Raw genomic sequence first — 27,509 nt, 5'->3', positions numbered from 1 at the left:
GTTCCCGCCGGTTCATTTATTTTAAAATAACGGAAGGAGCAACCCTATATTATAAAGGCAAGAAAGAAGCCGTTATTATATGGAATCGGCAGGCAAACGGAAGTAGTGGAAGAACTAGCTGAAGACAAGTATGGAGAAGAATGCAAGGGTTTTAGTGTCTGGAATCCAAGTTGCAGGGCCATTCGCTTCCAGTAGTAAGAAATAGAAAGTCAGGGTAGAACTCACTCATCTCACAGTTCAGTTTGAGGGACCCAATGGCAGCAAGTGCCGGAAATGGTGGCAGGAAACTCTGGACGCAGACCTAATTAAGCAGATTTTGATACGGGCATAGGTGCATTGGGCCATCCAACTTCCAGTTTTTTCCATCCAATTATTCGAATTAGTTTTGCGAACCATGATAGAAGCATATAGTCGGTACAGCAGAACCAACACATTTTTGTACAAAAAGCATTGGATGACGGTTTCTTTTAAGCCTAGGGATTTCACTAGGGTTTTTGGCATCCTTGGCCCTGGAGGTAAGAAGGTGGAAATCAAGAATCACAAGCTCTCTCAGGAACGGAAAGAACATTAGATACGACTGGTAGGCCGTGATCTAACACCCGAGGAGATGGAGTCAGTAATAAAGGGGTCTAAATGCAGAGGGCTTCGGTGAGATCTTATTCGGGAAGGCCACTAGAGGTACATTATGGATGTCATCAAGAGCAAGTTGACAGGGGCAACTCGGGCTTCAGATATAGCATTGCCATAGATAATATTCATAAATGGCATTATGAATGACACGGTGTATGATTGGCCTATAGTTCTTGCTGATAGGATGGAGGAGTTCATGACACTCTAGCACCGCACATTCTTTATGCCGCACCATGCAATTGGCTTGTTTATGGAGGCAGCGGTTAATCAGATACCAATGGATGATTTTGAGGCACCACCTCGGAGAAAGTTGGCATAGGGAGAGCCTCCGATATTTTATTGGAGACATTTGGACACAAGTGGGACAAAAACGAGACAGAAGAAGGTATTTTGGGGATTGCAGGCTCACAGGGACACCGACAGCAGACGGGAGGAGACTTCAGAGAGCAGCGAGGCTGAGTATGAGGAAGAGAGTACTTCTGTGGAAGCTGGAGATGAACTAGCAGATAGTGAGCCCACATTTTTCACCCTGCCGCAGTTGTCAACATCGGTGCATTTGTCTACCACCCCTTCACACATTCCCCCATTTGGTCAGCGTCATGCACCGGTTGTTATGACCCCACCCGCAGTAGCAGATGTCCCACGGGCAGTCACTGAGGGTGTCCCCTCGACGACAGTTGTTGCACCAGCGACCACTCCAGATGTTGCCTTCTCCATGGCCGCGGCGGATGTTGTGTCTTCTATAGCTTTGACCAAGGGCGTGCCTTCTCAGGAATGTCCGCCAGACCTTGTTGTACCAGCAGAGCCAGAGTTGATAGAGTTGCCAGCGCTAGAGACTAAACCACAGGTCTGTTTGGATGTGATCAATTGTGATGCAGTGGTAACCATTTTGTCCTCCTTGTTAGTAGACGTTGAGCCAGGACAGTTAGCCCAGCCAGTACAGCAAGATCAGAGCATGGAGCCCACACAGTCAGAGCAGCCGGAGGTGATGGATAGAGCCAGTGCTTTCTTGAGACAACAATTTTGACTCATCCCTGCCGAGGTTAGTCCGTCCATTCAGTCCCCGAGGCATCTAGGGGTATCAGCTACAATAGTAGAGCCTCAGGAGGTGGGAATGCCATAGGTTGAGGATGCACTATGAGCAGAGGAGGCCGTGCCGGATGTGGGCATGGCCACTGCAGACAAGGCAGAAAATAGTGACGAGGAATGGACGATGGAGGGTGTGGTGAAGGAGGATTATGGGTCGGATGAGGACAGGTGTAGGGACTACCTTCGAGCTATGAAGGTTGCACTAAAGAAGGGACACAATGTGGCAATTGAGGCTATGACTCGGTGGCGAAAGTGGCATTTGATCCGGGCGTACATTCGTGGGGATTGCCCTCGGCGATTTCGTTCTTGTTTCGTAGACAAAGGTTGGCCAGCGGTTGAGACACGAGATGTTGGTAGATTGGGCCATCGAGCTAGAGTTGGGGTCGTGCAACACTCCGCTGGAGAAGTTGGTGCACGAGATCGTGGGAATGTATAAGGAGGTTTATTATGCTCATAGGCATGCAAAGGTGGACAGGGCAACGGAAAGGATTGCAGCCGAGAGATCTCTGGTAGTCGAGAGGGAGGCTAGAGAGAAGATAGCCGCCGACTTGGCCAGCCAGCAAGTAGCGTGGGCAGCTGAGTGTGCAGCACTGTTGCGGGATAAGGAAGCGGCCGTGTGAGATTAGGAAGCAGCTAAGCAGGAGTTGCAGTTAGCAAGGACATAGGCTATGGATGTGGTGCTTCTTTTGAAGGAGGCCGTAGAGGTTAATACACGGATTCAGAAGGATTTGCGCATCTAGATAGATTAGGTCTATGAATTGCGTCGGCAGCAACATTCTTCAGGGGCACCACCTTCTCTCTAGTATTTTTTGTTTTGTTGTATGTGGGTTGTCTCCTATTTTGTTACTTGTCAGGAGACGACTTTTCTTTTTAGGGGGGATGATGTCATTGGTAGATTTTGCATTTTGTAGCTGACTTGGTTATGCCGTCGGAGATTTTGTATTTTGTAGCCGATAGGTAGATTAGGATTGTTATGTAGCCGACGGACCCCTTCGGGAAGGTTTGGCGGGAAGTATTTATACCCCGTCTGGGATCATTGTAAATCATCTTATCTGATCTTATCTTATGCTCTGTATGTAATCTCTTGGCATATGTGAATGATAAAGGAAGTACTGCTGTTGCTATTCTTGTTCATTGTCTCTATGCATTAATCTATTTACCCCGTACGGTAAACATTTGTCAATACATATATTTTTTATGAATTATTTCAAATATAATATAGATGAAAACTTTATAATTGCAAAAAATAATTGAATAATAAATTATTTTGATTGGACAAACAAATAAAGGTAAATATATTTTTATGAATTATTAGTTCTTTCAAATATAATATAGATGAAAACTTTATAGTTGCAAAAAGTAATTGAGTAATAAATTGTTTTGATTGGACAAACAAATAAAGGAAAAAGTTGCAGCACAAAACAACCACTCAAATTGTCAATAAATATATTTTGTTGAATTATTTTAAATACAATAATATGAAAACTTTATAGCTCAAAAATTAATTGAATAATAAAGTGTTCTAATTGGACAAACAAATTAAAAAGTAAACGTGCATTGAATGCTATAGTTTCCTGCCTATGGTAGGAACTAATCAATATAAATTAAAATTATGAAACCTCATTTCATGTATGCTTGGGCAACACCATATAATGTGAACAAAAATAAAACTTTATACAAGAAGAAAATAATATTCAGGTGGAAAGAGAGCTGAGCCTCTAAGTGGAGGTTTTTGGAGGAAGAAAATATGCAGAGCTAGAGAGCGTGGCCAGAAATGGAGGGAGGAGAAATGAAGGAGAATCAACGTGGCTGCACAAGGATGTAGAAAAATCAGATTTCAAGGAAAAATTGGGTTGGATACAGCTGGAATTCATTATCAATAACCTAGCTGACTCAAGTGAAGAAGGAAATAAAGAGAGCTCAAAAGGGAGGGAAAATTTCTGGAAGCAGCCACAGATACACAGGCGGTTGGGAAACCAGGCACAACTATGTGGGGTTTGGGGAAATCAGCAAACAGCTTGTTAATTTCATTCTGAAATATAACAGACGTTGAAGTTAGAAGGGTTTATGAACTTGGTTTAGGTGTATATTGCCACTTTCATAGCTGCAAGCGTTCAGAGGTGGGAGAATTCATCTATTCAATCTCTTGCCTAGTGAAATTCTTTAGACAAGAACAATAGTAAGCTACAGGCACTGCTTATTTTTCCTCATCATCTCTTCAAGGACAGGTGCACAATTTCAGAAGCCTCTGGCAGATTTATTTTCATGAATTTTATTTTATCTTATTTTATTTTTGTCTATCTAATCCTTGCTAAGTTTTTCTTCAGAGAAAATTAAGTATTTTCTTTTACTTGCTGAAAAGTTTAGATTTATTTCTTTAAAATAACAATATAGTTTCAGAATTTAACCAATAATTTTGGAAACAACAGTAAAACTTGAAAGCTGTTCTATGCTACAAAATACCTGTTATAATGCTACCTGCAGAAGGAAAAATTAAGCCAGCAGGCTATATAAATTCGAATCTAGACCTTTCTCTTGGTTGGGGCTTACTGTATGCTGCCTCTTTATTGCTCGTACATAGCACAGCTACTCATAGATTTCTTGTTTATTTCTTACTCAAATATTATGACTCTGGGTTTTTGTAATTTGAATTGATTAGATTAGATAATCATTAAATTCTTTATAACTGTGTAATAACATATATGATTCATGGAAAATAGGCAAGAAAATGAGACTTGTTGACAGCTATATGGCCAAGAAAACATTTCTGAGATAGGACCATATGCAAGTGTAAAGGCACATAAATACATATGCAGTTTTCAGGAATACGAAAAGAACAGAAAAAGAAAACAAATTTCTGAAGTACGAATTTTAAATTCAGAATTTCTATTTTAAAAGGTTGAGATTAGTATGGTTGTTTACTTTGTATCTAATACTGTATTCTTTCAACAGTATGAATAAGGAAATGTTTTGAATGTTGTTTATTTGGTTAGGTTGCCACTGAACAAATTTTGAACATAATTTAAATATTACCTCATCATTTCAGTCTGTTGGGCAACTGCAGAACAGAGGACCACTGTGCTAAGTCTGAAAAATTTTGGCAGACCATAGGATAGATTACTTGGAAACATTCCGTAGAGGAAAGCGATCTTACATGGGTGGCCTAATATCTGAAAAGTAGGATAACTAGGGAAATGTATTATGAGGAAGAAACAGGATAGCTGGACCTTTAACAGAAACTGGTGTTTGTAAAGCTTTTATTCATAAGGAAACAAAACAGTATAACTAATTGTAATAGTTTTATCTCATAGTTTTTACAATTGTGAGTAATATTTTGGTGAGGGGAACATGGAGGAGGAGGAAGTGGAGGTTTCTGATATCTCAAGGTTTGGCTGAGGAGGTGGGATTAAAGGGAGGAAAGAGATGATGCATGTTTCGGCCACCATTGGTTTGGGATGTGTGGACTTAACTCGGGGCCAGTTCCCTGAAACTGTGGATAGAGTGCCCTCCCCTATTACGATTTTCTCTCTTGTAAGGGTTTCGTCCAAAGATAATGTTATACCTAACCCCCGATTGTGCAGGATGTCACTAAGGTGCAAGTGGATGGCTACCATTGCGACAAGCAAGAGGTCACCGAGGAGGTCTGGAAGATGGCTGGCAATGAACTATGGGAAAGAATCCATGCTTTGGAGGAAAGAATGCATCTCTTGACCAAATTTACTGTCAAGGTGACGCATGCTGCGCTACCATGCTACATTTGCTAAAAGACCAGGCGGGTGATTTGACTAATGAGGACTCTAGGATGATGTTTGACTTCCTTGCGGAAGATTGGGCTAAAATCCTCCTGGGGAGGAAGGATGCCAAGAAGCCTTAGGGCTCTTTCCTCCCGGTTTTTTATGTTGTTGCTTTGCTGGTTGTTGAACTTTGTTGGGTTTAAGCTGGTAGTGCCTTTATTTTTTTCTTTCTTAGTTTTATAAGTTTTGATACAGGCAGTAGTTGTGTTATGCCTGTTGATAGTCTTTTAGTTGTGTTTCCGAACAATGTTTTTGTGTTAAAATTGTAGGGGGTAATTTTGGTTGTTGGTAATCTCAGTTTGACTATTTAGTGGGCGAGCCGCCTTGTTTTGGCTGCATTTTAATTCAAAAACATTTTAAAGTGGCTTTTATAAAAAGGCAACTGATTAATGTCTTAGATTGAAGTATATTAATAAAAGGGTGGACCTCCCTACTAATGTCATATTCTTCTAATAATCTCTTAACCATTCTAGAATTTAGAAAAATAAAATAAATGAATAATAAATAAATTCGTAGCTATACACTTTTGATTGTCGAATACTGAAATCATGTTGAACTGTTAGAAAAAAATGTACTTAGGAAATGATAACGGAGAGAAGTAAGGCATGTGTACATAGGCAAAACTTTCACATAGCTGAGTTATATTTTCAGAATAAACTTATAAAAAAAGGAAAAAAAAGATCTCTCCACACAGTTTAACCATGTTTTTGGGATAAATTTTAGTTGGGGTTAGATTAGATGGTATGGGTTACCGCCTGATTTGTCCAAGTGAGTGTATGATAGCGAAGAACTGCTTGGAAATGAGTCAAGCCCCAACAAGGTCGTCTCTACAGTAGTTACACCAAACTTAGTACAAATAAAAATACATATCATTAGTGAGTGTGCATTCCATTGGTGTCTTGATCGTGTGGATACGGGTATGTAGGCAGCCTTGAAGGTGAAGGATACCTTGAGAGCACAAATACCTTGGACATAGATTTTGTAGCTACTTTCTTCTTCTTAAGTTATAAATTTCTAAACTAATACAACTTGGAAACAAAATTTAAGATTCTCAAGAGGGTACCTATACTTGGTCGGATGCCTGAAACTTGAGAAGTGGTATAGGACTTAGGGAACCCTCGGTAGTCTTGCACCTGGCTGAGAGCTCAAAATCCAAGGAAGGGTGCAGATCTTTTGGTAATGACAATAAACCTTGCAAAGAACCTTGTCTCAGTCTTGGGCAAACTGTGTAATTTCTTGCGAGCTATCCTGGACCTAAATTGGTCCCAAAGGGTGAAAAACTTTGATTAGAGCACTGTCTATCCCTGCCCCCTATTATAACCCATCAAGGTTGGATGGAGGCATGGAGTCTCAGTCACTTACTTGTTTAGCCTACTGCAAATGGGTAGAGGTATGTCCCAAGAGTACCACTTAAAATAAGTAACTATCCCAACTGGATAGAGGATAGGTCCAATGGATTGACCACTTGGCCTTCGACAAAAGAACCCTGATTGGTTAGTTAATAGTAAGTCCTATGAGGACAACATGAAAGATGGCAATCTCCTGAGCAATTTAAAAGAAAAAGAAAAAGAAAAAGGTTAGTAAGTTGCGCTTATTAATGGGATAACTTTAAAATGACTTGTTATTTTATTTTAAGGATAGGGTGGTCCTTACATATCCATAAGGCATAGGATGAGAAAGAACTCTCTCCTAGGAAGGATGGATACATCAATATTGATTATCCATAAGGTCTCAAAGAGAGAAATATTGTGAGAAGATGGTGGTTAGTGGAGAGTTGAACTATTAATTAGAGCATCAGAAAGCACTTCCCCAAGAGGTAAGCATCCAATCGCAACCTCTCCTTAAGAAAAGGGTTTAAATTGGGAATTAGGATCCTATAATTTAATGACTTACAAGATTGAATACTATTCTTATCATGGTTGGAGTACTAACATATGATATGGGTCTATTTGTCAAGGAGCTAGTCACCAACAACTCCGACAATACAAAATTCGTAATTAGAGGAAGGAATCTACCAAACCTTTTAAAATGTGTATGCTTTGTGTTTGCATCGTGTCTTCATGGATTAATGTGTATACTTCGTGTTTACATCGTGTCTTCATACACTAACGTGTATATATTTTGTACATGCTTTGTGTTTTTATATATCCTAGTCTATATTTTTTAGTGAGTGCCAAGGATTAGGGACATTCTCAATGTGCGTCTAAAGTAAGGACATTCTCAAGGAGTATTGAGCATCATGAACAATCTTAAAAATTGTGAAGATTAATTACATTTTGTCAAGATTGGATCAAGGGCATTCTCAATGAGTGTTAAAGTTAAGAGGACATTCTAATGAATGTTTTACTTCTTAGAAAGGAGTTAAGACAAAGACTCTACATCTTTGAAGGCTTACTTATCCAGAAAGAAAGCAGCACCTAGAAAAAGGAGAATCACAAGTGCTACAACAAATTGAGACAAGTTCCTTCTTTAAAATTTATTCTTAGTAATTTAAATTAAATCTTGTGATCTTCAAATTTATATTTACGATTATCTAATACAATTATAATTATATAATTATAAAAACATTGATAAAATTAAATATAGAGTTATATACAATAATTGACATGTATATCTCAAACTTAAAAAAAATCAAATAATGATTGATAATAATATTAAATCCAATATAAAATAAATAAATAGAATTTATAATTCAAATAGTTGATGATTAATTGAAAATGTACTACTGAAATATAAGCCTCAAAAGAATATATTATTAATAATCATTAGAAGATAAGAATAAACAATATAATTTAAAATTGAAAAGAGTATAACTTTAATAACCAAATGAACAAAATGACGAGGCGACCAAAAGTCGCAACTCAACACACGTGACTATAGTGACCATATATATGGTGGTCGATGACAAAAAAAGGGGGAGGGGAGCAATGGGGGATATGAAGGCCAGTAAGAAGAGAGGTTGTGTAACAACCAGATTATCCGGGTTCTTAATTAACAACTGACATACTCAAAGAATACAATTATTACTTCAATGTCATAGGAAGACAGTTATATCAATCATGTTCATATAAAAGAGATTGACGGTTAAAAATAGTTAAACAAAATTTGTTAACGAAGAACTTAAAACACCATCAATGAATTTACTATAGAAATTAAAATCCACATACCATGAAATTTGAACCAAGAAATCATTGTAGGGATGCTTCTGTAACCACCCAGGTTAGTCCACGAATACCACTATAACAATATCAAATAACAACTACCATCCAATACTTGCTATATCGAAATCAAATGATGATTACCATTAAATACCACTATATAAAATTAGGACATCACATACACTATATTAATTAGGACATCGGGCATCGATTACCATTGGATCATTTAGGGCTTCAGATACCACTGTATCACTCAGGGCTTCAGTTACCACCGGATCATTTAGGGCATCAAATACCACTGTATCAATTCGGGCTTCAGATAGCACTGTATCAATTAGGGTTTTAGGTACCATTGTATCATTTAGGGCTTCAGATACCATTGAATCAAATAGGGCTCCAGATACCGCTGTATCATTCCTTTCCTTTTGATTGCTTAACTATGGCAATAACATAAGATTAGAAGATATGCTCATATTTATTATTCATATAAATGAAAGATTGATATAACAATCCATTAGATAAATCTTTCTCTCGCAAATAAATGTAAAATAACTGTAATGATGATAAAGCTCAATTAATCTTACCTTAGTCTTGCATGTACATCATAAAAGTAAAATACTTATTTCCAGTAACCAATTGAATGTATAGCTTATCTTTGTCTATTGTACATTCGACAATTTGGAGAGAGGTGAAACATTGTTAGAGGCTTAACCACCCAATCTTGCACCATAACTTATCCCTACACAATCTTTAACGAGAAAGACCCTCCCTACCCGGAATAGACAGGGATCATCTTGTCATCCACTGAGCATTCTGGTATCTAACCACACCATTTGACATGACAACAGGAGATTACAATAACAGGATCATGCATGAGCTATTAAATGATATTATTCTAGATTTTAATATATCATATCTGACTTTTATTTTCAAAGTCATTGCAGACTCCATCTCACCTCTTCACCCTTTTCCATGGCTATACAGCCGTTGAATCCTAGGTGCTCGGATCTCAGAGCAATCGGCTCTGTCTGTTGATTCTTAACTAAATTATAAAACATATGTATTTTTCAACTAATCACAATTTGTGATTTGAAAAAGATATTCTTAAAGATTGCATAATTTATTGTTTAATTTTAATCTCCTTTGGCGTAATGATTTATGGATTCATTTTATGGTTACTTAGCTTTCATCTGCCATGAAAAAATCTACTTAAAAGAGAATCAATTCTGTAATATCAAACAAGATATCAACAAGTTATCATCATGATAAATACTGTAGTTTACTGTTATGAAATTCGGTGTTATTGTACCTTTTATTTTAGGTTTATTGCATTGGAAAACTCTCCTATAAAAGATACTATTCGACTGGATGCAATGAAAGATAAAAAGAAAAGCTCATTATAATTCTGAGTACAGTCAACAAATTGTATAATATAATCACAGTCTTAAAGAAGGAGACCTCTAAGCTTAGCCGGCTGCAAGAGAATATGCATTAAAAAATATAGAAGGGAAACTCATGACCTGATATGTATCCTTTGGGGAACTCGCAATCTGATTGGCTACCTCTTGATTTCTTCAGTGCTTGACCTCAGTATCCTAGCCGGAATTACTTGCTCAGCTATGTTGGAATTGCTCAATCTAAACAAGGTTGATAACAATGGTAATTTGCAGAAGACTTAATGGCAGATTGCAGACATTCAAGGCAGATTGCAAAGACATTTTAATGACTGATTGAAAATCGGATCAGGGCAGATTGTAGAAGAGGTTTTAACGGCTGATTGGAAATTGTATCAAGGCAGATTGCAGTTGTAACAGTGCAGGGATGAGTTGGTAAATGAACATGAAAAATCTGGACTGGAACAAGGAAGGAAGAATTTGGGCACCAAGGAGAAAAGGTGATCTTGACTCTCCCTCACGGCTTCCTTAAATGGAGAGCAAACATGACTCCTTGGCTCCCACTGGTTACAATTTTTTTTTTATAATAGATTCAAATTCTCAAGTAATAAATTGATAAAAAACAAAGAAGAGAGAAAAGATTAAAAGGTTGAAAGATAAAGTTGGAAGGATTATAATTCGAATATTATTATAATTTGAATGTTATTATAATATTATATTTTGAATATTATTATAATATTATATTTATATATGTATATGTAAATATTAATGGGGTAACATCACTTTATTAAATTATTACAATATAATGGTGCCATTTCATTTTTATATCTATATGTATGTATATAGATATATCTATTAGAATAATAAGGTGAAAGATCATATTAAATCCGTTGAGGCATGTTTTATATTTTAACCCAATTATTTATGTTTCTCAAATTATTTATTTAAATAGCTCATGCAGGTTCCACGGATGTATCTTGTTTCAAGCCACTAGGTCCTCAACCCATCTGCCCAGTGATGGTGATGCTCCTGTGCCTAATTCTTTTCTGACAATGCTTCCACCCCTTCGACGTGTTTGCTGCAAGGAAACACTTTGTAATTAAATCATATTATCATAACAAGTTATAAATAATCATAATGGCTAGTTGCCTTTTCAATTCCATGAATTCGTGATAAATAATCTACTAGCATTTTATCTTCACATGAAATTATAACGACTAACCATTTTATCATTTCATAGGATTATAAACAATTTAACTGTCAAATGACTTCATGTGAACCTCAACGGCTATATTTTAAATTAGGTAAAAAATTGGGATATAACAGGTTGTGAATTACTACAGTACTGATTATCATTCAACGCAACTGAGGATGTAGAGGACTGGAGGCCACAGAGGTGGATACCCCACGATGAACAGGGTTTTGCGTATATCGAGCAAGGAAAGGAGATGAGGGTCGCTCAGTCTAATCATCAAACTATACAACTTAAGCATCGACTAAGTTTATGGAGGATACAACTAATTGATAGAATGAAGGAGATGTTCTTCTTTTAGATGTTCTTAGGAACAATTGGGTAAAGACAATACATAGGTGCACAACAGTCGAATTGACATCAAAATCACCATATATGAGCAGAGCTATATTTAGTGCAGGTTTCAATCATTTAAAGACCTACAAATTTAGAGTATAATACACACTGACAACCTTCATCCTATACTATCCACGATCGCGTGGGGACCAAAGGATACATGGACCTCGCCAAAGCTCATTTAAGGAAGAGACCTCTATGAAGACTAAATTGATATAAAAGCCTTTGGTATAGGGATTCAACGAAAGGAAAGGTAATTGTGTAAACTTTGACCATTGAACAAGAAGAACACGTAAAGGAAGAAATAATATATATGGAGAGGCATAGGCAGAAGAAGACCGAGTAAGACTCAGTGGTCACCGTAGAACAAGCAATAGACATCTTGCAATGATAAAGCTGGGATATACGATAGTCAATGACGCCCACTAATAGGCGATTATAAACATACAAGGTCCACACAGAATTAGCAATCATTTTCTTAAATCATTCGGAGGGATAGATTCCACATACTGAACCAGTGATTGGAGGAGATCAAAAGAGATACTAAAAAACATCCACATATTCTGATATGACCAGTTTGAAGATAGTGGGTGATAAGAAATTGACATATCGCAATATTGATGCCGTAGAAATATACCTACTTAAGTGTGCATAACTTTGGAGAAAAACAAGCATGTTGTACCCAAAATTAGGATCGCTAAAGTAGGAGCAGTAGTTACACAAGGTTAATACGCAAACAATTAGTGTGGAAGATTAGAGGCAACACTAAGGGAATTGCTTCATTAGACGTATATATCTTACAAGAGATCAAGTAGAAGAAATATAATCTGCACATGTTACAAGGAAGCAAATAGAATCAACTTTATTGGTAGTAACTATTATATGAATTAAGACCAAGTGGAAGTAGACATAATTCTAATATAACTCGAGGGATACCAAACAATAATATAGTGCTACTTTATATAAATCTAGTACCATGGTAAGAACATTAGATGGATCTGTAGAAGATCATCTGTATATCTTTGAGATATTAGACATTACAGAGTTATATTGATGTTGATATAATTGAAAACCCAATACTTTGATCAGTTAACAAATATCAAAGTCATGCAAGTTGACTATAGAAAATCACATTCTTCATACCTATAGTGTTATACAAAGGGAATTGACATTAGAACTGTGAGTGTCACAATTTATTTTGACAAAATGTTTCTTACAAAGAAGATTTCTACATTTGAAAAAAATAAGAATTAAGTTCCAGATTTTAAGATTTTAGAAGGGACATTATAGAAAAGTAACAACACTTCATAGTTATAATCCTTTTGAAAAGTCACAACACTTCATAATTAAAATCTTTTGGAAAATCCCAATACTTCATAATTACAACATTTTTGAAGAGTCACAACTATTCATAATTATCATCTTTTCGAAGGTTCACATCCTTTTATTATCATTGATATCTTTTCAGAAAGTCACTTCTTTATTTTCTTCATATTACTTTCCTCTTCCAGTTTTCTTTTTTGAAATCCTATTTTCTGCTCCCTTTCCCTCTCTTTAAAATAAGCTTTCCTCCCTTTTATATCTTAATTTTAAGGAGTCATGTCTATCTATCAAATATCTCTGGACTTTTTATTAGATTTAGTTACTTTATATTAGTCTATGTTATATTATCTATTTACTTATTTGTGTTTATTATTAAATTCGATTTACAATGTTAACATACTTTCTATAATATTTATTAGAATAATCTTTATGTTTCTTTTAATGCTTACTATTGTATCTCTGTAAATATTAGAATGTTTCTAATATTTAGGTGTAGTCTGGAATAGAATGTTTCTATTCTATCCGACTCTCCTTTTTTGTATATATAGATCATTATGATCTCTGTTTAATTAATTAAGTATTCTGCCATTTTATGTTTGTAACATGGTATCAGAGCTAAGACCCGAATCTGTTTTCGAAATATTTTGCTCATGCCTGTGTCTAGGGTTCTGATCACGATCACGCTTGCGCTTGCGCCTGTTATTATCGTCTTCATTCTTGCCCACACCTGGCATTCTATTCGTGCCGCGCTTGGTCTTCATTTCTGCCCGTGCTTGGTATTCTGCTTGTGACTGTGATTGGTCTTCATTTCACTTTTCTGTTCGCACTTATCCGCAACTTGTAGCCAATGCCCTTTCGCGTCCACGATCTGTGGTTTGCATTTCGACCTACACTTGTTTTGATGTGACCTAGTGTCTTCACACAAGACGATTGAAAGTAGCTCGACCTAAGGTTCTTCATTGAACCTTCGAAATTTATCTGTGTTCTTTCTTGGGATCTTGTTCGTAGTGTTTTCTTCGCCAAAGAGATTTTGGCTTTGAAACCCTAATTTTAGGGGTCGAATTTTTTTTAATTTCATATTTGTGGTAGTTTTTTCGAGATCTCAAATGGGTCTTCATTAGTTTTTTGTGGGTGCCTTGTTTTTCATACCTCGATTTTCGAGCCAGTGGATCCGGATTCTGACAGCATATTAGTTTTGAGTTTTTTGAGCTCTCTTTTGGGTACTCCGATTTTTTTGGGTCTTTCATTTTCTCACCTTGAAGTTTGTGCCATGTGAGATATTCACATATTATGAGCATTAGAAGTTGGACTCAATTAAAAAGCAAGCCGATGCTGCCCAACACTCAGAGCAGAAAGAATCTATCTACCATGCCTTTGTGGCCAGCATACCTATAGATCATGTGAAATCTTCTACCTGGTACATAGATTCTAGTGCCTCCCGACATTTCACTCACAGGCGTGATTGGTTTGTTGAATTTACTCCCTATTCTGACTCAGTAATCTTTGGAGGCGGCAAAGAATACAATATTGTCGGCAAGGGCAATGTTCAAATTTAGTCTGGGGGAAGAAGACTCATGTTCCTGAATGTATGTTATGTTCTTGGCATGAAACATAATCTTCTGTCTGTTAGTTAGATTATGAAGCACTCCCCTCAGTTGGATGTCATTTTCAGTGGAAATAAGTGTTCGATTATTGATCGTGTTTCTCGCACTACACTTGCTGTCAGTCTTGAGGATCATGGTATTTATAGGCTTGTAGATTAAGGCGATTCCCTTGAGCATGCCTTCATCGCAAAATCATCTGCTCTTAGTAGCCTCTAGCATCAGCAATATGGTCACCTGAACATTCAATATCTAGCACAAATTGCTTGGGATAATTTAGTCCATGGCCTACCTGATATCCAAACCTAGAACCATCATGTTTGCGGGGCTTGCCAAGCAGGGAAGCAACATAGGACACCATTTAAGGATGGTGAATCATGGCGGGCATCTAAAGTACTCCAGCTGATACACGATGATGTATGGGGTCCTATGAATACTCCTTTTGTTACTGGGAACAAGTACTTCTTACTCTTTGTGGATGATTTTAGTCGCAAAATGTGGGTATATTTTCTTAAGCAAAAATCAGATGCTTTTCCTGTATTTCAGCAATTTAAAGCCCTAGTAGAAAAAGAGTCTGGTTCCTCCATCCGTACTCTTAGGACCAATAATGTGGGGGAATTCTGTTCTTCTGCTTTCTCTGCCTTTTGTACTACTCATGGCATTAGACGTCAGTTCACCACACTTCACACCCCTCAAGAAAACGGTGTTGTAGAGCGTTGAAATTGTACCATCACAGAAACGGCTAGAGCTATGCTAGAACATAGAAATGTTCCTAGAAAATATTGGGCAGAAGCAGTATCCACAGCTGTCTACCTTCTTAACTGGTCACCCACCCTTGCAGTTAACCATAAGACTCCTGAGGAAGCCTGGTCTGGTCGCAAACCTAGGATCAACCATTTGAAATTTTTTAGCTCTCTAGCATATGTATGGATTCCTGATGCCAAACGCACTAAGTTGGATTCCAAAAGCTAGAAACTTATGTTTACAGGATAGAGTCACACACATAAGGCCTACAGACTGATTGATGTAAACACTGGTCGTTTAATCTTCAGTCGTGATGTTGTGTTTGATGAGGAACTCAGAGCATTTCAGCTCTCTGCCTCCCCATTGCATTCCGAGATTTAGTCTTCAACAATCTTTGACTTGGGTCCTTCTATTTTATATGAGTCATCTGATGCTACTAATACACCACCTCATCCACTTCTAGATAATACAACTCCTGCTCCTGTTCCTCATCCAGCTATTTTGACAAAATCTGATATTGGCTCCTCTACTCTTCGGCCAAAATGGTGGGTTCAAACGATTAGTGATCTTCGTCCTGATAAACTCATTGAGGGTAGAACCTCTAGAAATAAGAGCATTCAGCACAACACAGTTAATGTTGCGCTTATGGCCAACATCCATAGTATACTTGAGCCCCAGACATATGTAGAAGCCAAAGGAATTCCAGAATGGGAATAGGCAATGGATGCTGAGCTTCAGAGTCTTCAAAAGAACCACACCTGGGTTCTTTCAGATCTCCCTCTTGGGAAGAAACCCATTAGCTGTAAATGGGTCTATAAGGTCAAGTACCATGCAGATGGTACCTTGGACAAATACAAAGCCAGACTTATTGCTCGAGGATCCGCCCAACGTGAAGGCATTGACTATGAAGAGAGCTTTGCCTTGACAACCAAGAAGAGCACTATTCACATTCTTCTTGCCATTGCAGCTCAATATGGTTGGAAAGTTCATCAGATGGATGTGAAAAGTGCTTTTCTCAATGGTGAATTATAGGAAGAAGTCTACATGACACAGCCCCCAAGTTTCAAGGTTGCCGGTTCAGAACCAAAAGTATGTAGACTCCAGAAGATCATCTATGGTCTTAAACAGGCCCCTCAGACTTGGTACATAAAGATTGATCAGTACTTGGTTGCTCAGGGATTTCAGCGCAGCTCGTCAGATAGTAATCTATATATTAAACACTCTGGTAATGATATTCTTTTTCTTGTTGTCTATGTGGATGATTTGATCATTACTGAGAGTTTAGAACATTTGATTTCAGCAATCAAACAGGATCTATGCAAAACTTTTGATATGACTGATCTTGGATTGCTTCATTATTGTTTAGGTATTGAGGTTTGGCAGACTGACAACAGTATTCTTTTGTCTCAGTCCAAGTATGCCAGAAATTTGCTTAACAAGTTTCGAATGCAGGATTGCAAACCTACCTCCACTCTTATGGAGACTGGTCCGAAATTGTCTGCACAATCTGATTCTCCTCCTGTAGATGAAACACTCTTCAAGCAGCTAGTAGGTAGTCTCATCTACCTTACTACTACAAGACCTGATCTCAGTTTTGTAGTCAGCTACATCTCACGGTTCATGACGAACCCAAGACTGATCATTGGATTGCAGCGAAACATGTGTTACACTATGTACATGGTACTTCAGATTGTGGTCTTCTTTACACAAGGAGTACTACTCCTCAGCTTAGTGGATTCACCGATTCTGATTGGGTCGGCTCAGTTGATGACAGGAAATCTACTTCTGGCTATGTGTTTAGTATCGGATCTGCAGCAGTTACCTGGACCAGTAAGAAGCAACAGGCACATGCACTCTCCTCTACAGAAGCAGAATATAGAGGAGCTGTCAAGGCAGCTTGTGAAGCAGTTTGGCTCCATCAGATGCTTGCAGATATGCATATTCTTCAGGCAGGTCCAACTTCTTTGTTTTCAAACAATCAGGGAGTACTCAAACTTGCCAAGAACCCAGCGTTTCATGAACGAACCAAGCACATAGAGCTTCATTGCCATTATATCCGACAATTAATAGAAGACAAATCTATTCAGTTACTCTATGTTCCTACCTCAGAGCAACCAACAGATATTTTCACAAAACCCCTTGGTCCTGACAAGTTTGTTAAATTCAGGGGATCTATTGGTGTAGTAAATAGATTGAGCATTAAGGGGGGGTATTAGAATAATTTTTATGTTTCTTTTAATGCTCACTATTGTATCTCTATAAATATTAGAATGTTTCTAATATTTAGGTGTAGTCTAGAATAGAATGTTTCTATTCTATTTGACTCCCCTTTTTTGTATATATAGATCGTTATGATCTCTGTTTAATTAATTAAGTATTCTGCCATTTTACGTTTGTAACAATATTGTCTCTTGCATATAATTTTATTTGTTTATTTATTCATTGTATATTTATTATTTTATAATTATTTAAAATATCAAATATTATTTCTTTGATAATATCAATTAAATAATTTTTATCTCCTATTTTTATATTTTAGTATTAGTTTTAATATAACTTTATTATCATTATTTATTTAATAACATTGCATTATCTAATTATTAGTAAAATTCTACCTTAAAACAGGGATATCCAATATGCCTTTGCAATGTATAAGGGGGTCGGGTTTATTATGGGTGAAAACATTTTTGCATACTAACTTTACTGTCACTAGAATTTAATTAATTGATTATTTATAAATCAATTAATTAATTTTTGATATTAAGTGCAAGTGGTCATTCAAGACTTAAGTCTTAAGTTATGCTTTCAATTGATGAAAGATAAGAGTGCTTTAATGGCTTAATGATTTGTTCTTGGTGTTGGGTGGATATTTTGCAACCGATGGTTTTGGGTAAAATCCAATCGCAAAATAGGTAGACCAGCCACAACGTGTAGGACAGAGTCTGTCCTACCTTAAAGGGAAGGCTCCCCCTTCGCACTGTTCTTTGGATCGACTCGAGGTAAGCAAGAAGTGGAGAGATTTGAAAGGGTATTACCAATATTCTTTCCTCTTAACTTTTAGAAAAGAATACACTTACCCGCGGAGAAAGTAATGGGCAAGATGAAACCTTGAACTAAACTTCTATCTAGAGTTGTAAATTGTGATATCGATAAACTAACACTAACTCAAAGTTCAGCTGAAACTGTACTAGTTTGGCTATAATTAGGTCTTAATCTACGCTATAATTTACTTTTGGGACACAAAGACTTCTATAAGTAAAGAATTCTAACTAAATTGTGAATTAAAAGAGATACAAGGTATAGTCATAGCTCCTAGTCTATATGTCTCCACAACCGCTTCTAGTCAAAGCTTCGGCTTCAGTTGCTTCCTAACTCTTTATACTCAATTATCAAGAACAAAAACACATGAATCAAATACAACAAATGCAAAGCACAGTCAAAGCTTTGAACATGCACAAGTAGAAAATGCACTCAACAAAGTTCAGCTTCAATTGTTTCTATGTATTCACTTTTCTTTCAAAATAACACTATACAATCAAGGTTATGCTTACACAATTTCACCAGAGCTTAGTTAAATACTATAAAGATGCTTTTTACAATGAGAGAGCACTACTTTATATAGGCAAAGGAGTTGAGAAAAATGAGGAAAAAGTGGGAGCAACTCAACCAGCTTTGACCCGGTCTAACTAACAAGACAAATTATTGGATTACATGCCATTACACATGTAAATCATATTACATGTAGTTACACATTTTCATGTAATACATCCTCTTCAATCTACAAACATGAAAAATAAAACAAATAACAATCTTAAAGATTGGTCTTTAGTGCCTTGAATTTGATGATGACATCATGCACTGTAGAAAGATCTAAAATTTTCACTATCTTTGGTATAGCTTCCGTTCTCACTATATCGGCATATGCTGATTTCACAACCTTGGAAATTGCTGCCAGAGAATCCTGTAAGTGCTTTGCTAAGGATTTGTATGAAACAAACTTGTTCATTGTATGAGAACCAAAATCTTCGGAATCTAAATCAGCTTTGACCTTGATTGGATATTTTGAAGTCATTTCTTCAATTGCAACCAAGTTAACATTTTCATCAAGAACTTGACATCCCATTTGTTCCAAGTTGCACATGATTCTAATCTTTATTGCCTGACAATCTTCTGAGATTGCCTGCAACTTTTTTACAAGTTTTCTTAGTGTCTATTCTTTATAACCCACGAGTCTGTGACATTTGTAGAACATTTCACAAGATGGAACAATATCATATGCGACCATGCCATCCAAATCAAATTTCGTGATCTCATCCCAGTCGCTCAGAATTTCTTTCAGAGTGTTAGCTTCCTTATTCGAATATGCTATCAAGTCATGTAGCATTTCTTCCATACCATCTAATATGTCCAAGGACCTTGACCATATCTGCAATGGCCTGTACTCCTTCAGAAACAACTTCCCCAAACCAAGACTTTGTGACCACTACTATCCTCTTTTCTCTAGGCGTTTGGGATGCGACGGTTGCATGTTGTAAGATTTCTCTCAAATGATCTCATTTACACAAGCAACCTCTTGTTTAAGCTGTTTTTTCTTCCATAATTTGTGATTACTCTTTGATACATTGGCAAGTGCATCCTAAGCATCTTGTAAACAACCCAGTCGTGATTGCTTTCCAATTTCAACTTCGATGAACTTGTAATTAGAACGGTTATGTTCTTCAACTGTTTTCTCTACAAATTTCTACAACTTCTACAAACTTAGTCTTTTCAAAATCAACTACGATCTTAGAAACAATCTTATCTTTCAAAGATTTAGTCTTAGTTTTCTTAATAGGAAGGTTATGTGGGGGTACCACAACCTTTCTTCTAGTCATCAAAATCTTGCTCAACCATATAGGCAAACTGAAGCTTTCATCCGTAGAAACATGTGCAGTGGTGACCATAGGGATTGATCCTGATTGTATCTTTGTTGTGACTGAGCATGACTCAGTTTGCACAACTGAGTTCATGGGTGCATGATAGGAAGATTCTATCATAAACAACTCAAAACTAGTCATGAAGTATCAAGTTGGGAAACTTGACCTTCTGCGAGAGTCAAAAAATCCTCAAACACATTCTCCAAATTTTCACATTGCTCAGCTATTAAAATGGGAGGAGCCGCTGATGTAGGAATAGAAGGTGTGAAGATAGTGAAGAATGAATCCACATTATCATCTATTATGCCCAAAAAAGGTGTTCCCTGCATAGATGGTCCCTAAGTATGTGTCGGCCACAGAGGAGATATGATCATGACTTCTCCTTCTTCCTCGTCTTCTTTATCAAGTTCTTCATCAGATTCTCCTTCTGATTCTTGAACTTGTTCAGGTGTCTGAAATTATTTAAATCCTTTTTCCACCTTTCAATTTGAATTTGAGGGATTTCTTTATATCGAAGGAGGATGCATCATCTTTTCCTACAACCTCTAATTGTGACTTCCTTCCAAGCAGACCAAAACTTCCACAATCCACCCCTATCTTGGGATTCACCCTTTTGAGACCTTTGATCTTCAAACATTTATTGGTGTTTGCCAAGATGGATTAAGATCGATTAATGATAGAAGTACCTTCTGTTTGCTGCCATTATATGGGAAAAGGGCATTGTTTATCAAAACTAGCTGGATGATATTCTAGATCAAGAATATTATCATCTTCAATTTGAAGATCAGATGGAATTTCAAGCATATAATCTGCTGCAATGTTAGCCAGCTGTAGTCCATCTTCATAATATCTAGCTTTGCCCGCATATTAATCCAAATGTCTTCAATACGATGAACGTGAGTGAATGCTCTCTTAATTCTTGAATTCATCCCTCAGAAATCAAAATCATATTTGGCTTTGAATGATTTTAATGTAATCAAATAAAATTCTGCTTCCATGGCCTTAGCTTTGTATACTGAACTGATTGCGTAATGACCAATTACTAACAGTTTGGCAGAGGTGATACCAAAACCCTGACCTATGCATAGCATTTTGATGAGACTGTTCCTCAATGAGCTGCTTGGCCAACTCCATTTGAATGATACTGTCGGTTCATACCTAGGTATGGTGTATGGTTCTCCTTTGAAGTACCCAACTCTCAAATAGGTAAAGGTTGGAAACTAAATAAAGATGCAACCACATTGATTAACCTTATCCTAGGCCTCATCAGGCACCCTTTTGTTAGACAACTTTTTAACAAATAAACATTGGAAATATCCAAAAAATTCGTCTTGGACTCTACTATAGTGATATTTATTATTTGTCAAGGTAATTTGATCATAATACTCCTAGACTGGAACTTGAAGCCAATCTCCTTTGGTTGAAAGTTTTGAAAAAACCCCCATAGGAACAACGATGTAAACAAGGTAGGAATTCATGTAGAATGGTGCTGAAGTCCCTACATTGAGTAGCTGCTCACAAAGTGCAGTGTTGATAAGTTCTCCCCAAAAGATATGTTCTCATTTATTAATGATCAAAAAAATGAACTTATATACATCCATGGTTCAAAATCACTAGAATCCTTGAGACCACATATTCTGGTAAGGAGGGTAATCAAGTCTTTATATTTTGGTTTGAAACTGGATCTGCGAATGGTTTTAGACCATCTTGAGAAATTGTTTCTTTTGGAATCCGACCAATATAAATTAACATATTTTTGATAAGTTCCCTTGTTTTCATTCCATATTTCCAAAGATGCTTTCTTTGTCAAATCTACATATTCTGCACTCTGTAGTACTTTGAAAATTTGTTCAATAACCTCAAGGTCTAGGCTAATAAAGACGTTACCATATGTATCCTTGATATTTTTAGTCTTTGGACTAAAATGCTTTGCACATCCTAGATAAAATTCCGGTTCCAGGGCAGCAATAGGGAATGTAGACATCAAATGACTATTACTCATTTTGATATGTTTCATCTCATGATTGGTAGGAGCTTCTATGCTTCGCAAGAAATCTAGCATATGCACATGCCCGATCTCTGTATCGGATACATTATCGAGAACATACATGACTTGTGATGGAGTTTTATGAGTCAACTCTTTGTCATATTGATATTTCATCTTTCCTTTCGACTTTGTGGTTGAGGGCATTTTTCGTGCTTGTGCTGCAACATGAAAATTCCAAAATGTGAACATATCATCAGAGGATATTGCTCCATAAAAAATGTTGATTCTTGATCGGCAACAAAGGTTTGGAGTATGGATTAAATACTTCAGAGATCTGGTGTAATGATCTTGAAAGGAGATAGCATACATATGCAAAGGCTGAAATGCGACTTGAGGTGGAAACATGTGTAAAGGATGAGTTCTTATGTATATGCTTCAAGGGATGAAAGTTGGATGCATGGGAATGTGTGCAAATGAAATTTTTGATCTTTAAAAAGTGACTTTTAGTCAAAAACAGGTTCTCAAGATGCAATTACATGTAATCATGACATGCAATTGGGTTCGAAGGATGAGTTGTGTATGTGGGAATGGAGAATGAGATTACATGCAAGTGCAGATAGAGGGTGATTTTACATGTAATCGCATATGGAAAATGAGATGCAATATGCTATGACATGTAATGATGGAAGTGGAATGAATGACACACTTGCATGAAATTATGGAATGGTGAAATATAATGAAACGTGCTCAAGTTCTTGGGAAAAGTCTTGCAACTTCTTCCAAAAGAAGAAAAAAAAGGAAGGTAGCAAGCAAACAAGGAAAGCAAACACAAACAAACACATACCTTTGGTTTTAAACTCAAACATGTCAAGAGGCAAGCTACTTTAAAGTGCAAATTCGAATTTGGAATTTGGGAAAAATCCAAAAGTATGAAAACGAGAATTTTCATCATATTTAAAGGAATAATGCAATTTTCATGGCATCCCTATCAACAAGTGTGCAACATCAATCTAAAACATGCATGAAAAAAGCAAGATAAGCATGTATTAATGAGCAAGACGGAAAATGTTCACTTATTTGGAGGTTAGTGAGCCAAAAATGTAGGAGAAAGAAGCTCCAACTATGAAAATTTCTCAAAAAAAAATTGACCTCTTCAACCTTGCAATGATGAATTCAAAATGAGCTATGAATAGCCGTTTTTCATGGATATGCCCAAAAACATGGTCTCTAATCACCAATACATGGGTCGTTTTTGACAAAATGCTCAAGGAAAACCCGTTTTTGTAAAAAATGTGGATTTAATCTGCCCTTCCATGCAATGTTTTTTGATTGGATGACAAAAACATGACCTTTAATGATTAGATCATGCACATAAAGGTAAAAACGACCTATGTTTCAGCCACAATGTGATATCCAAGTTCCAAAACAGGACGTTTTTGTGCAAATCGTGGCTTCAAATCTTCATAAAATGCACCATTTTTTTGCAAAGAATCCAACATTTTTGCAAGGAGAATGTATGGAAATGCAAAAATGCCTCTTGACGAAGAGATTTCAAGACATCTCATGGACAAATCTGGACAAAATCACCAAAAACGTGTTCTTGTAGGGCACAAGCATGAAGGTTTCTCTTCAATCTTGAAAATCGGGTTCCATGAAGGCATATGCATGTATTTAAAGGCAAATCACACTCTTTGGAAGAGATTGCATGTTTTAAAAACATGTAATGGAGTCTCTCATGCAAATCACACTCTAGGAGTGCATTTGCATGTTTTTAAAATGTCTTCAAAAATGGTCTCTAGTGTAAAATCGCACTCTCTAGGGGTCGGTGCACATTTTAAAACACTTTGAATATGCAAGTCTCACTCTTAGGGGGTCTTTGCATATTTTAAAACACATGTAATGACATGTTTTATGTGTTTAAGAATGCCTTTTAGCTCAAAATCATGGTCTTTAGAGGCAATTGCACATTTCCATGGAAATGAGTTTAAAGACATGCACAACTTAAGTGATGAATTAAACACATGTTTATTTAATTTTTGAATAAATATCACTTAATTGGGTCATAAATAATATTTACACTTTATATATTAATATTAATGTGCAAATATCATTCAAAAAGTAAATACTTACTAAGATGTTTTACAAAAGTTAAAACACAAAAATTAGATCAAACTATATAGTTAATATAGTCACTTAAGTGAAAAATTAAAAAACAACTCAACTTAAAAATATAAGATAAGTGCTCTATAGTTAGTTTGAGTGAAAAATTGAAATATAACTCAACTTAAAAATATAACATAAAGTTCTATATAGTTGCTTTATGTGACAAAATAAAATGATAAAGTAACTTAAAAACATAGCATAAAGTGAATTTATTTTATATTTTTCAAAAAGTGAATGTCAACTTTAAAATATAACATGATATTTTAAATCGTGAAGTTGCACCTATGGAGTTCACTTTTTGGGCACTAAAATGATGATATTTTTTAATTGCCAACTCCGATGAAGCCCTAAGATAGACTGAATCAGAGGGAAAATTGAAAGCAACGATTTGAGCAAAACTAAAAGACCAAAAGCTAACACACACTCAAAAACATAAAGGACGGTGAAGGCTTCAAATATCAAGTATAGGCTCAACAAAGAAAAAAACTAAAAAGACTTGACGAAACCCTTCAATAAAAGAGTAAATTACACAAATTAGGGTTGATTGGTTGATCAATGTTATCCAATTAGACAATGAACTAAACTCAGAGAAATGCAAAATTAAGTTGAAAAAGTTTCATATTGTTACTTGCATTTTGTGGTGACAAAATGCAAGACAACACTTGTAAGTTGAGTGAGTTGGCAAACCGAAGGAGGGGATCTAGGGGTTCATGGAGCAGATTTAGGGAAAGGTCATTTTTTACTTATTCATGGTAGTTGGAAGGCTTTTATGAACTGGTGGAGTGTTTTGTGGACAGGTTTGATGAGATGTTGAGGTCATCATATGATAAGGTGACTTTTTAAAATGTGATGGCTTCTTCTCATTAAGTTTTGACTCTTGTTTTTCAGCCTTTTGGTTGCATTTGTGCCTAGTTGGTTAGATTGAGTTTGTACTTAATGAGTTTTGAAGCACATTCTTGGGGGTTTTGAGTTATGCAAATTTTTGATCTTAGTGATTTCTTTCTATCTTTTGGGCACTTCTTTGTATTTCTTTTGGAACTCACTCATGATGATATATACAGAGGCCTTCTTGGAGACCATTTTTGGATAAGTGTTATCACCTTCTTGTCATTATAGAGTTGAATGCTAATGTGATTTGATCAGACTGTTAGTGAAATTCTTCTTTTCCTTCAGTTTTGTCTCACTCTTATACCTATTATGTTAGAAGTGTAACATGTAGGTTGTAGGTTATATTGAATGAATGCCATAGGTTCCTTATTGTGAAAAATTTCTTTTCCCTTATTGTGCAAGGAGGCATTTAAACTTTTCTGCAAAATATTGATGTGTATGCATGGTAAAGGCAAGCAGTGTGAACTTAGGATTGAAGTTTTTTATTTCAAGAGTTCAAGCTTCTCTGAATATCATAAATATGAAATTTAGGTGCATCGCCTTAGTTTAACCTTTTCTTTTCTGTCATCCTCCTTTCTCTTTGCCTCAAAAAAGATTGTGAATTTTAGTGAAGCATCTTATAGGAACTGGCCTAGAAATAAAAGCTCTCACTTTAGTATCATGTCCCTTGTTGAAGTGATTCCCATGTTGTTCCAGAATTGCTGAACTCTTTCAGTTCAATTTTGGGTAGAAATTTTGGTAACTAACAAACACCGAACATAGTCGTACCCATTTTTATCATGTTTTAGATGTCCTTTTTTTTTTTCTGATGCTTCTGAATTTGTTTGTTTCAAGCTATGGCCACAAACCTAATCCTCATTGTGACATACTATTTTCACAGCATGTTGTGTAAGCATTGGTTGGAATGGTTGCCTGGAGTGTGTTTTGAGCTTTGTTAACAGTTACACAAAGTTCAACTATTCTGATAACTGTATCAGTGACATTATTAGTCTTTTGTTACACCTGTAATGATAATGCTGAGTTAGATTTCTTTTACGAGGATATGCCTTTCTTATTAATTCAAAATGATATTGTTGACTTTGGCTAATGCACTCCATGACACCATGCAAAGCTTTAATCATTTAGGATTTCTTGTCCTAGATTTGCCTTTAGTTGCATGTGTTTTATCCAGTTGTAATATTGGTGTATTATTTAATTTATTTTAAATAGTTCTCATATAATTTATTTAAAGATGAATTTGAATAGTTTTAATGATAGCTCTGTAAATTTAATATTGTGTAAAGGGGCATGCTGATGGCATGCTGATATTAAATGTGTCAGCAATTGAGCGTGAATTGGAGAGAGCTATTCTTAAGGCAGGAGGAATGCTTGAAAGTAACTACGGAAATCTACAAAAAATAGGATGGAGGAGGAGCAGCCGAACAGACAAGGGGGTGAGTATTTTTAGTTAATAAAGATAAGTTGTTATGATTTCTACAAAATTATGTTTGCATGTGGAAACAATGTTTATCATTATATATGGCAAACAAACAGCTTCCTGCTACAATAATGTTGGTTCAAAATTTTCCGAGAGCAAATATCTAGTGACAGGAGTGTTTTGTTTGCACTTCCTTGATTTGCTTTCATTAGCTATATACATTTTCATGTTTACCATTTCTTGTGAGTTTGTACTGATTTCACCTCTAGTGTAACTGATGGTCATTAAATTGTTTTGGTTCTGATTTTTACTATGTTATAATATTCATGACTACTCTGGTGTCCACAAAACAATTCTTTCTTCAAATGTGAATACCCCCAAGGAATGTTCAATTGCTCATTTGCTATTATGTCTTGGAAAGTTATCTTATATTCAGCCATGCATAAGCACATGCCTTTGAGTTATTGCTAAACATAATCACCATGCCGCTTCCACCTATTGGGCTCCGTGATGCCCATTCCTACTATCCAGTGTTCATTCAGGCATCCCGCTCATCAAATAGAATTTTTGTGCTGAAAGAACAGAACATGGAACTCACCACTCCATAACAAAAAAAATGACTGACTAATTTTTTTGAATAGTTCTGGATTTTCTTGATTTTGTTCCAAATAACCTTTCTCTTCACATTTCTAGTGTGATATTTATTTAATAAATGGCCAGTCTTGTACAAAGCAATTATCAATTTAATACGTCTATAAAGACACAATCACCTTGCTAGAGCAAAAATAATATTTTTATTTTTCTTTACACTAATTGG

General features: G+C 36.2%; 1 protein-coding gene across 2 annotated transcripts in view; it reads left to right on the top strand.

Moving 5' to 3' along the window:
• LOC149568200 (Pseudouridine synthase family protein) overlaps positions 1–27,509 on the top strand; it is a 286,392-nt gene that overhangs the window by 51,922 nt on the left and 206,961 nt on the right. Inside the window, exon 3 of one of the 2 annotated variants that reach the window (XM_089821202.1) lies at positions 26,596–26,708. In XM_089821202.1, coding sequence (XP_089677328.1) covers positions 26,596–26,708 — 113 coding nt within the window. Of the gene's footprint in view, positions 1–26,558; positions 26,709–27,509 lie in introns of both variants that reach the window. The other variant, XM_089821204.1, reaches the window with a different exon arrangement.

Source organism: Cupressus sempervirens, chromosome 3, assembly GCF_028749045.1.
Source record: "Cupressus sempervirens isolate cs-2001-9-10 chromosome 3, ASM2874904v1, whole genome shotgun sequence".
Taxonomy (NCBI): Eukaryota; Viridiplantae; Streptophyta; class Pinopsida; order Cupressales; family Cupressaceae; genus Cupressus; species Cupressus sempervirens.
This window is presented reverse-complemented; position numbering and strand designations above follow the sequence as displayed.